The sequence below is a fragment of the Heptranchias perlo genome, chromosome 4 (genome assembly GCF_035084215.1).
Source record: "Heptranchias perlo isolate sHepPer1 chromosome 4, sHepPer1.hap1, whole genome shotgun sequence".
Taxonomy (NCBI): domain Eukaryota; kingdom Metazoa; phylum Chordata; class Chondrichthyes; order Hexanchiformes; family Hexanchidae; genus Heptranchias; species Heptranchias perlo.
The window spans coordinates 100,373,645-100,386,185 of NC_090328.1; the positions used below are offsets into that span (position 1 = coordinate 100,373,645).

Below are 12,541 nucleotides of genomic sequence, written 5' to 3' on the forward strand. Positions count from 1 at the left end.
TGAGATGTTAAACCGAGGCCCTTCTAACTGCTCAGGTGGATGTAAAAGGTTCCAAAGACATTAAAATCGAAGAAGAGCGGGTGAGTTCTCCTGGTCAATACTTATCCTTCAACCAACACCTAAAAAAAATCTGGTCATTTACCTCACTGTTACTTGTGGGACCATGCTGTATGTAAATTGGCAGCTGAGTTTATTTACATTACAACAGTGACTACACTCCAAAAGTGCATTATCAGCTGTAGAGGGCTTTGGGGCATCCTGAGGACTTGAAAGGCTCTATATAAATGCAAGTTGTTTCTTTCTTTCATTATTTGTACTTTACATCTGATGCAATAACGCAACAACCTTACTTTAGTGCTCCCCACTGGCATAAATAAACATATGTTCAGACCAAGTATCATCTTCACTTCAATCAGTTTAGAAAAGAAAGAACTACCAGAGCTGCAATTAAAAGCCTCAACATCATTCAGACAATACAGCCTTTGAAAACCAGCTGTGTTAGCAACAGCTGAACACACACTAACCATGTGTAGTACACAACACTTGTATCAAATTCACAGGATACTTATACAGACTTCTTTGTGCAGCTCGCATTGAAAACACATGAGGTAGACACAGGAATCTGAAGGCTTGGTGAATGCTGGTCACAGTCTTCAAGTATCAGGACACTACAACATATGGAAAGCATTGCAAGGAGCCAAAACCCTCTTGCTGAAAACCGTTTTACATTTCTGTCTTCATTTTAGTTGTTATAAAAGTCAGAGAATGATCAAAATAATTTTAATACTATAAGTGGTGTAATCTAGTTACATTTACGATAACAGTCCTAGGGAACGGCATCCAAAATTACTGATTATTTTGTATTATATGATTTCTTACACATTTGTGAGAATGAAGAAATGTTTGTGGTTGATAAGATAAATTTCTGATCATAAAATCGTAACAGATTCCATGGCCCAAATCAATGTTATTTTAATGCCAATGGCAACCCACCTGTAAAATAATTCTGACTGGAAAATCTAGTCTTCTGCTATACTGTTTCTCTGTGGGATCTGGCAGCTGTGTGGGTATTGTAGCCAGTTTAATATCATTACTGCTTGTGGGAATTAGGATGTATGTACATGTGTATATACACCCTGTCTTGCATATTGTAGCCACTTCAAAAGGGACTCGTTTGAAAGGTTTGCTGAAAAATAGTCCCTCATTGGGTCTGGATGGGTTTGCCTGATAGGTCAGACATTTGTTAAAAAGAACTGCAGATGCTGGAAGTCTGAGATAAAATAAAAGAATGCAGGAAATACACAACAGGTCTGTCAGCATCAGTAAAAAGAGAAAAAGCAGATTACCTTTTTGGGTATAACCCTCTATTCAGAATTGAAAGTTGGCTTGCCTTATCTTTCAGTTTTCAATTCTGAGATGGGTACGAACCCAAAACATTATCCTGCCTTTTTTTCTTTACAGATGTTCTCGGATGTGTTGTCAGCATTTCCTGATTTTATCTGACACGTTTAAGAGCTTGGTTACTGGGAGAAAGGGTCACTGATTACCACTTTCAGCTTTGCTTTGGCCTGAGTTAATTGAAAGGCCTGAGGCTGGGAGCCTTAATGATATGTTCTAACAATAAGTTAATTGCAATCCTTTCTATTTTTGATTCTGATACTGAAACGTTACTGCAGCCTTTCCAAAATGGGGTCGGCATCATCTGGGCGTCCGACAAGTGTGGAAACCCATTACCATGCTTAGGAGTCGCTGAATCAAGATATGAAGAAATCTATACGTGTAGAGATTCTGTTTGCCTGATTTGAAGCGTTCACTCTCTCCCTGGAGAGATGCACACCACTTACTTAAGTCCAGAGAGTTTAGGTGTTGGAAAAGGGATGCCCAGGAACCCCTTGTGTTTGCAGGGCTACTGCTGGTACAGGTAAACTTCCCACTGCTTCGCCAGCTAGGACCACGCTATCCATTAAGGAATGGACTTACAGGGTTATCTGCAGCTAAGTGTGGTGAATCCCAGCTACCAGTGATAGACCAATCCCTTCAGCTGCCATTAGTGAACCAGAGTGGATAGTTAATCATCAACAGTACGCTGGAGTACTGTGAACCTGCCTGGTTTGGCTTGCAGATTACAAATGCTGCAGCAGAGGGGTCAACTGGTTCCAAACTTCCATTGCCAGGCTACCTCCTCTCCAACAAGAAAGATTGTCACTAGTTGGTCAAACCTACTGTAACTTTCTAAGGGTTATAGGCAATAAACATAGTAGATTAGTTGAACTTACCATTAAACATGTGTGCATCTGGGTCCTCCAGGTTGATGGCAATGATTTTCCAGTCCATCTCCCCTTCATCAATAAGAGCCAAAGCTCCCAGGACTTTTACCTGAATAACATCACCACAAGAACACACCTGGCAGAAAATATATGTGGAATATGTAGCTATTAAAATTCACATATGCACCAAATTTAGATGATAATACATTGTTATTCCCATCATTCTGAGGAGGGATAGGTGTGCCTGTTATTGCTGTAAATCTGCAGTGTGTCATTGCTTCTGTTCACTCAATTACTGGTTAATAAATCTGTTGGGTCGTTTATAGCCTAAGCCACAGTATACCCCCTACCAAGGTTGAGGAAAATTACATCAGGGCTTGTGATATAACCAGTCGCTAAAATAGAGTGATAAGAGTTTTCTGTTCAATCCCTGGGCTCGCTACAAAGTACCTAGATATTGGGCAGGAAAAGGCACACATTAAACCATAACTTAAGATGAACCACCTACTTCTGAATCCCAAACACGGAGTTAAATTTCTCATGTACCATATACAGTTGTCTATCATTGTTACAACATACCCCACTTGAAAGGATAATTTTTTTTCAGTTTAAGCTAGAATTTAACCGAGTAATATTCCTTTCTGTTCTGGGTGTGAATTTCCTGGCAATTAACCCTTCAATCCATTATCTTTTTAACCTTTCAATAAGTCACATTCCCCTTACTTTTCCCAGCTTCTCTGGCCATGCATCACTTTAGCCCAATCTGTTCTGAGATTCTATTGCTATTGCTCTGGCCCGCCATTAGGAGGCACGAGCCTCTCACTCAACTCATAACATCCCGGCTAAAATCAGCAGCTTAGCAGTGTGGGAGTCTAAATTTATGCTCCAACGTTTCACCGCATAGTCTTTCTTAGTTAACTCAGATTCTGTGAAAATCTGGAAGAATATTGGTGAATTTTACTGAAATTACTTCGATGAAATCTGCAGAACAGTTTGCCTGTCGCAAAGTAAATTCAGTTGTTAACAGAAGACATGCATGCAGATCAACAAACAGATTATTTACCGCCAACCATCATACCTCTCGTACATTTACTCTATTTCTGAACTGTTGCAGGCGGAGTGACAACACTGCTTCAGGTCTTTATGTGTCATGAGTGCTACCACCGAACCACTCTCGCCTCTGAGTCAGAAGGCTGTGGGTTGAAGCCTCATTCCAGGGACTTGAGCACAAAATCTAGGCAGACACTCCAGTGAAGTACTGAGGGAGCGCAGCACTGTCAGAGGCGCTGTCTTTCAGGTGAGACGTTAAATCGAGGCCCCGTCTGCCCTCACAGGTGGACGTAAAAGATCCGATGTCATTATTTCGAAGAACAGCAGGGGAGTTCTGGCAATATTTATCCCTCAACCAATATCACTAAAAGTCATTCATCACATTACTGTTTATGGGACCTTGCTGAATGCAAAATTGGCTGCTGCATTTCCTACATTACAACAGTGACTACAGTTCAAAAGCAATTCATTGTGAAGCACTTTGGGACGTCCTGAGGTTGTGAAAGATGCTATATAAAATGCAAGTCTTTCTTTATTTGCACAGAAACGCCCCAAAGTCTTCACAGAACATTTTAAAGTGTTTAACACTTTAAAGCCCAAAGGATTCTAGAGGACTTTGCAAAAAGAGGATTTCATCGACTGCAAGTGGCTTGATGATAAAAATGTTAGGGCTAATTTTACTGAATCAGGAGCCTGGCATGGAGCTTTTCTGTCAGCACATTTCAAGAAATTACTGGTGCACAGCCCACGATTTTCTATCCATGTTTTAAAGGATGGAAAATCACAGGAACACACCTAATGATTTTCAGAGATGGGTTCTCACTGTGCGAGTCTGTGCCAGGAGCATGGTTTTGCAAAAATCAGGCTTCTTCAATACAACTTTCATTCAGTATACCATTCATTGAAAAATCCTCTGTGGCAGAAGATCGCCAAAAAAGTAATACATCAGCGACAGAGTACCCTTCTTTCAAACACATCTGACTGATAAGAGGAATCACTAGCTGTCTTCAAGACTGAAAAGGCAAATTATTAAACATAAACCATCTTTAAAAAATATCTGGCTTTTAAAGAATAATCCGTACGCCACAGAATACCACAAAAATAAAAAATGTTGTGTACTTGTTATTTCTTCTGGGAATTTTGAAACTTTCCAGAGAGTAATAAACATGGTTTTTGATGGGGCAAATAATGGAGCTCTAACATGCAGCACCACAGTGGGGGGACATGGAATCATGCCCATGGCTGCCACACTGCTACTTTCCTGAACTTGGCTCATGCCACCAAGGGGAAAGAAACTTGGAGGAAGAGTCATTGGCGGACCGCTGTCATGCACCTCCCCGCATTGGCTGAGAGGAGACTTAACTTTTGGCAAGAATTAGCATGTGGCCTAAGGAGTAAATAACGAGAAAAATAAAAAAGAGGCGCGAGTCCCCTTATATAAAACCATGGTCATTTTGTGGTAAATTTTACAACTGGAGATGTTGGACAGAATTATCCTCTATTGAATATTATTCAGGTAAATACAGCTGCTCCTTCATAAACCCAAATTGTGTGGCTGCATGTTAGAGCCTATCGGGTTTGAGTTAGTACATTTTTTTCCCCAACGACTGAACATCCGCAATGCAAATATACATGACCGTGTTTGACCATTTTCTGATTGGTGACACAATCTTTTGCAGTGCATAGAATCATAGTCTGATACAGCACAGAAGGAGGCCATTCACCCCATCGTGCCTGTGCGGTTTCTTTGAAAGAGCTATCCAATTAGTCCCACTCCCATGCTCTTTCACCAAGCCTGCAAATTTTTCCCTTTCAAATATTTATCCAATTTCCTTTTGAAAGTTATTATTCAATCTACGTCCACCACCCTTTCAGGCAGTGCAATCCAGATCACAACAACTCACTACGTAAATTTTTTTTCCCCCTCATGTCGCCTCTGGTTCTTTTGCCGATCACCTTAAATCTGTGTCCTCTGGTTGCCGACCCTTCTGCCACTGGAAATAGTTTCTCCTTTTTTACTTATTTATGAGGAAAAACTTTTTTACACAGCAAGTGGTTAGGATCTGGAATGCACTACCTGAGGGGGTGATGGAGGTAGATTCAATCATGGCCTTCAAAAGGGAACTGGATAAGTACTTGAAAGGAAAAAAATTGCAGGGCTATGGGGAAAGGGCAGGGGAGTGGGACCAGCTGGATTGCACTTGCTTAGAGCCGGCACAGACTTGATGGGCCGAATGGCCTTCTTCCATGCTGTAACCTTTCTATGATTCTATACTCTATCAAAACCCTTCACGATTTTGAACACCTCCACCAAATCTCCCCATAACCTTCTCTGTTCAAAGGAGAACAACTCCAGCTTTTCCAGTCTCTCCACGTAACTGAAGTCCCTCATCCCTGGCACCATTCTAGTAAATCTCTTCTGCACCCTCTCTAAGGCCTTGATATCCTTTCTAAAGTGTGGTGCCCAGAATTGAATACAATACTCCAGTTGAGGCCTAACCAGTGTTTTATTAAAGTTTAGCATAACTTCCTTGCTTTTGTACTCTATACTTCTATTTATAAAGCCAAGTATCCCGTATGCCTTTTTAACAGCCTTCTCAACTTGTCCTACCACCTTCAAAGACTCGTGTATGTACACCCCCAGAGCTCTCGGTTCCTGCATCCCGTTTAAAATTGTACCATTTAGTTTATATTGCCTCTCCTCATTCTTCCTACGAAAATGCGTTACTTCACACTTCTCTGCATTAAATTTCATCTGCCATGTGTCTGCCCATTTCACCAGTCTGTCTATTTCCTCCTGAAGTCGGTTACTACCCTCCACATTGTTTACTACATTTCCAAGTTTCATGTCATCTGCAAACTTTGAAATTATGCCCTGTACACCCAATTTCACGTCATTAATATATATCAAAAACAGCATTGGTCCTAATACTGACCCCTGGGGAACACCACTGTAATATTTCCCTCAGGTCTGAAAAACAACCGTTCACCACTACTCTCTGCACTCTGTTCCCTAGCCAATTTTGTATCTACGCTGCCACTGTCCCTTTAATCCCATGGGCTATAATTTTGCTAACAAGTCTATTATGTGGTACTTTATCAAATGCCTTTTGAAAGTTCATATATACATCAACTGCACTACCCTCATCAACCCTCTCTGTTACTTCATCAAAGAACTCAATCAAGTTAGGCATGGTAGGCAACAATAGGCCAGTCAGTTTAACCTCAGTGGTGGGGAAACTTTTAGAAATGACAATCCGGGACAGAATTAACAGTCACTTGGACGAGTGTGGATTGATTAGAGAAAGCCAGCACGGATTTGTTAAAGGCAAATCGTGTTTAACTAACCTGATAGAGTTTTTGATGAGGTAATAGAGAGGGTAGATGAGAGCAATGCAGCTGATGTGCTGTATATGGACTCTTAAAAGGCGTTTGATAAAGTGCCGCATAATAGGCTTATCATTAAGATTGCAGCCCATGGACTAAAGGGGGCAGTAGCAACATGGATACAGAATTGGCTAAGTGACAGGAAACAGAGAGTAGTGGTGAATGGTTGTTTTGCGGACTGGAGAGGGGAGTACAGTGGTGTTCCCCAGGGGTCAGTGCTGGGACCACTGCTTTTCTTGATATATATTAATGACTTGGACTTGGGTGTACAGGGCACAATTTCAAAATTTGCAGTCGACACAAAAGTTGGAAGGGTAGTAAAGAGTGAGGAGAACAGTGATAGACTTCAAGAGAGTATAGACAGCTGGTGGCATGGGCGGACACGTGGCAGATGAAATTTAACGCAGAGAAATGCAAAGTGATACATTTCGGTAGGATGAACGAGGAAAGGCAATATAAACTAGAGGGCACAACTCAAAGGGGTAAAGGAACAGAGAGATTTGGGGCTATATGTGCACAAATCGTTGAAGGTGGCAGGGCAGGTTGAGAAAGCGGTTAAAAAAGCATACGGGATCCTGGGCTTTATAAATAGAGGCATAGAGTACAAAACTATGGAAGTCATGATGAACCTTTATAAAACACTGAATCGGCCACAACTGGAGTATTGTGTCCAGTTCTGGGCATCGCACTTTAGGAAAGATGTAAAGGCCTTAGAGAGGGTGCAGAAGAGATTTACTAGAATGATTCCAGGGATGAGGGACTTTAGTTACATGGATAGACCGGAGAAGCTGGGTTTGTTCTCCTTGGAACAGAGAAGATGGAGAGGAGATTTGATAGAGGTATTCAAAATCATGAAGGGTCTAGCCAGAATAAATAGAGAGAAACTGTTCCCAATGGCGGAAGGGTCAAGAATCAGAGGACATAGATTTAAGGTGATTGGCAAAAGAACCAAAAGGTGACATGAGGAAAAACTTTTTTTTTGTAAACACAGCGAGTGGTTAAGATCTGGAACGGACTGCCCGAGGGGGTGGTGGAGGCAGATTCAATCATGGCCTTCAAAAGGGAACTGGATAAGTAATTGAACGGAAAAAAATGCAGGCTACGCGAATAGGGCTGAGGAGTGGATTGCTCTTGCATAGAGCCGGAGTGGACTCGATGGGCCGAATGGCCTCCTTCCATGCTGTAACCTTTCTATAATTCTATGATTCTAGTCAATCACGATTTTCCTTTAACAAGTCCGTGCTGACTTTTATTTATCAACCCATACTTTTCCAAGTGTCAATTAATTTTGTCCCGGATTATTGTCTCTAAAAGTTTCCCCACCACTAACGTTAGGCTGACTGGCCTGTAATTTCTGGGTTTATTTCTCTCCCCTTTTTTGAACAGGGGTGTAACATTTGTAATCCTCCATTCCTCCGGCACCATCCCCATATCTAAAGGAAGATTGTGGCCAGAGCCTCCACAATTTCCACCTGTACTTCCTTCAATAACCTAGGATGCATCCTATCTGGACCAGATGACTTTTCTACTTTGAATACTGCCAATCCTTTAAGTACCTCCTCTTTATATATTTTTAACCTATCCAATAATCGCTACTACCTCCTCCTTTACTGCTACAATGGCAGCATCCACTTCTCTAGTGAAGACAGATGCAAAGTATTCATTTAGTGCCTTAGCCATGCCCTCTGCCTCCACAAGATGATCTTGTTTTTCATCCCTAATCAGTCCTATCCTTCCTTTGAAAGACAATAATGATGTCTTTCTCAATCATTATTTTAAACCTTATTACGTTATGATTGCTATTGCCTAGATGCTCCCCTACACTTACTTCTCTTATCTGCTCCGGTTCATTTCCCATTACTAGATCCAGCAGTGATTCCTCTCTTATTGGGCTTCTAACAGACAGGGTAAGAAAGGAGTTATGTACACACTGTAAAAACTCCATTCTCCTTTCCCTACCTCTTCTTGCCAGTTTGTTTGGGGGTAGTTGAAATCTCCAATGATTATTATTTGATGCTTTTTTAGTCAATTCATAGATTTGTTTACATATTTCTTTCTCCGCTTCCCTTCCACTATTAGGTGGTCTGTAGAATATACCTATTAAGGTGATCTATCCCTTCTTATCTTTTGTCTCAATCCATATGGATTCTGTTTCTATCTTAATATTACTTAGGTCCCTTTTTTCTACTGCTATTATGTTATCTCGAATTAGTACAGCTACTCCACCCACCCACCCCCATCTTCCTTCCCTATCCTTTCTAAATACGTTATATCCTGCAATATTTAACCACCAGTCCTGTTCTTTATGTAGCCAAGATTCAGTTATCCCTACTATATCTGGCTCCTCGCTACGAATTATTGCCTCCAGTTCCCCTGTTTTGTTTCGGATGCTGTGTACATTTCTGTACAGGCAATTTAATTTGTTTTTAATAAATGTTCCTCTCACTTTATTTTTAACAGTCATTTTATACTCATATTCTATAACTGTATTTGTTCCCTGACCATTTATGTTACCCTTGTTCCTTACCTTGGCCTGACCTTTACGCTCATCTCCTTTCTTTTATCTTCAGACTTATATTATTTTCAACAGAGCCTTCCCCCCGTCTTACTAGTCTAAAATTCTCTAGTCTCTCCACATAATTGAAGTCTTTCATCCCTGGTATCATTCTAGTAAATCTCCTCTACACCAGTATGGCGCACAGAATTGGCCGCAAACTCCAGCTGGGGCCAAACCGGTGCTTTGCATAACTTCCTTGCTTTTGTAATCTTTGCCTCTATTTATAAAGCCAAGGGTGCTGCATGTCTTTTTAACAGCCTTCTCAACTTGTCCTGCCACCTTCAAAGACTTGTGTATGTACATCCCCAGGTCTCTCTGTTCCTGCACCCCCTTTACGATTGTACCATTTAGTTTATATTGCCTCTTCTCATTCTTCCTTCCAAAATTTCACACTTCTCTGCATTAAATTTCATCTGCCAAGTGTATGCCCATTTCACCAGTCTGTCTATGTCCTCCTGACTGTTTACTACATTTCCGAGTTTCTGAGTACTATCAATCTTTTAAGTACCTCCTCTTTATCTATTTTTATCCTATCCAATTTCCCTACTACCTCCTTCTTTACTGTGGCATTGGCAGCATCCCCTTCTTTAGTGAAGACAGATGCAAAGTACTCATTTAGTTCCTCAGCCATGCCCTCTGCCTTCACAAGAAGATCTCCTTTTTGGTCACTAATCGCCAACACTCTTCCTTTGACTACTCTTTCACTATTTATATGTTTATAAAAGACTTTTGGGTTCCCCTTTTTGTTACCTGCTAATCTATTCTCAAACTCTTTCTGCCCCTCTTATTTCCTTTTTCAGTTCTCCTCTGTACTTTTTGTATTCTGCTTGGTTCTGTACTGAATTATGAACTTGACATTTATCATAAACCTTCTTTCTTCGTTTCAATTTAATCTCTATACCTTTAGTGATCCAGGAAGCTCTAGCTTTGGATGCCCTTCCTTTCCCCAACATTGGAATGTCCAGTCTATACCCGAAATATCTCCTCTTTGAAGGCTTCCCATTGCTCATTTATTGTTTTACCTGCCAATCCCTGATTCCAATCCACCTGGGCCAGAAATATGGAACCATAAAATGCTAAATGCCCCTAGCATAAACTGTACACTATGTATCATTTAAATTGAACATTATTTTTGGCAAGGAATATTCCTGGGAAAGCCAAGAACTGTCTTGCTTTGAAAACTCTTGACCATCCAATCAGATTACAGTGAAAACTCCTTTGTTACTTTAGCTAATGATCAAAAATATAATACACTTCTGGGCAGAATTGCTGAGTCATTACCGTACATGTACCTAGGGGCACGTGCAAAGAGTTGCAATGGTACAATCTGGTGAAGCACAATAAATGAAATTATCAGCTGAACTCCTGAACTTGCTTCTTCTCTGCACAGTTAACCTTCCAGAACAGAGTAGCAGAGTCAACTGAAATCATAAACAGAAACACAGATTCCATCTCTATGGGATCAGTATATATATATCAGGCGCTGAGATTTCAGAACCTACACCAATGGTACTGTCACTCACGCAGTTATTTTCAATAAGTTTTTTGCTTTCTGGTTATTTTGGGGCCGATAAACTCATTGGACGGAAAATCGGGGAACAGTCAGCCACCGGTCGAGGGACCTCACTGATGGTGAAGGGGTCAATTTTAGGTTTGTGCATTTTCACTTTGTGAATTGAAATGTTGATTTCAACTAAGTTCTTACTATATCCCTGTATTTTTATCCCCTTTCTACCATAAAGAACATACTTCCAGTAGGACTCATTTCTAAAAATGCTAACTTCTAAAAAGAAAGACTTGCATTTATATAGCGCCTTTTACGATCTCAGGATGTTTAAAAGCACTTTACAGCCAATTAAGTATTTTTGAAGCGTAATCACTGTTGTAATGTAGGAAACGCAGCAGCCAATTTGTGCATAAAGTCCCACAAATAGCAATGGGATAAATGACAAGACAATCTGTTTTAGTGATATTGGCTGAGGGATAAAGCGAGAATTCCCCTACTCTTCTTCAAATAGCGCCATGGAATCTTTTACATCCACTTGAGAGGGCAGTTGGGGTTTAGTTTCTCATTCGAAAGACAGCACCTCCAACAGTGCAGCACTGAAGTGTCAGCCTAGATTTTGTGCTCAATTCTTTGGAATGGGACGTGAACCCATAACCTTCTGACTCAGAAGTGAGAGTGCTACCACTGAACCATGGCTAACTTCCAGCTAAGTAATCGGTGATTAATGAAACAAAAAAATACTTGGATATCTAAACCAACAGCTTTCTTCCTGGTCATATTTCACCTGGCTGTATATTAACATTGATCAGAACACCTGTCCAGCCTGATTCCTGGAAGTCAGTTTGGCTAAGTAATAATGTTTGAAAAAATAACCTTTGATCCAATGTCACAGACATCAATTGGGTCATTATCACCATAATAGTTTGTACAGGGGTCCTTGTGATGGGGATCTTCCCAAGTCTGTTGGGACAAACAAAGTAACATTTGAATGTTAAAGATTTAAATCAATATTGGAGTGCTCTTCCAATGACCTTGGGGCACATCCCAGTGTAGCTGTAAGCAAGACACTGGGTTTTTAGTTCTAGTGGAAAAACAGAGATTCTCAAAATGCAAAACACCACAGAAAATTCCAGGAACCATATAATAAAAATTTAACAAAATTTATTTAGTTACAGTGAACCAGTGGCCAAGGTGATAAATCGTCCTACAGACCAAAGTCTCGGTTCAATACCCGATCTGTGTTGAGTTAACTGATCTTAGCCATAGCAATTAGGTGCTACAACATGCTTCAAAGCTCCAGAGGGAAGGGATAAATCAGTCCAGATTCCCATTCTTGATTAGTATCCAATGCTAGAAAGTGCATGTGTGTGGATATTGGACAAGGGCAGGCTGTGATGCCTTCCAAAATTTGACAGCCTACCAACACTTACTGCCTAAGCTCAATATGAAGAACGGCCACTTGAACAAAGTACCAAAAGATGGCCGATATCTATGGAACCCGGATTTCACAAGAGTCCAGAAGAGGAAATTGCCCAAAAAAAAATCTTTATAGACAAACTGGGGAGGTGGCCTTATAGGCATGCAAGTTAGTTTATGATGTAGAAAAGATAAATCTGGAACCCTACATCAAATTAAACCATGACAACAGGGCCTTGTGACCATATCAAAAGTAAAATTAAATTATATCAAAAAAGGTAAAGATCACACTGATTACCAAATCACTTGCACGGTTCAGGTATGGATTCATTTTAAATTTATCGATCATTAAATATC

At 40.6% G+C, this 12,541-nt stretch overlaps 1 protein-coding gene across 1 annotated transcript in view; it reads right to left on the reverse strand.

Moving 5' to 3' along the window:
* The window catches only part of LOC137321152 (inorganic pyrophosphatase-like), a 68,169-nt gene that overhangs the window by 12,820 nt on the left and 42,808 nt on the right, over positions 1-12,541 (reverse strand). Inside the window, exons 5-6 of the mRNA XM_067983400.1 lie at positions 11,642-11,728; positions 2,277-2,403 (exon numbers count right to left, since the gene is read on the reverse strand). Of these exons, the coding sequence (XP_067839501.1) occupies positions 2,277-2,403; positions 11,642-11,728 (214 nt within the window). The remainder of the gene's footprint in view (positions 1-2,276; positions 2,404-11,641; positions 11,729-12,541) is intronic.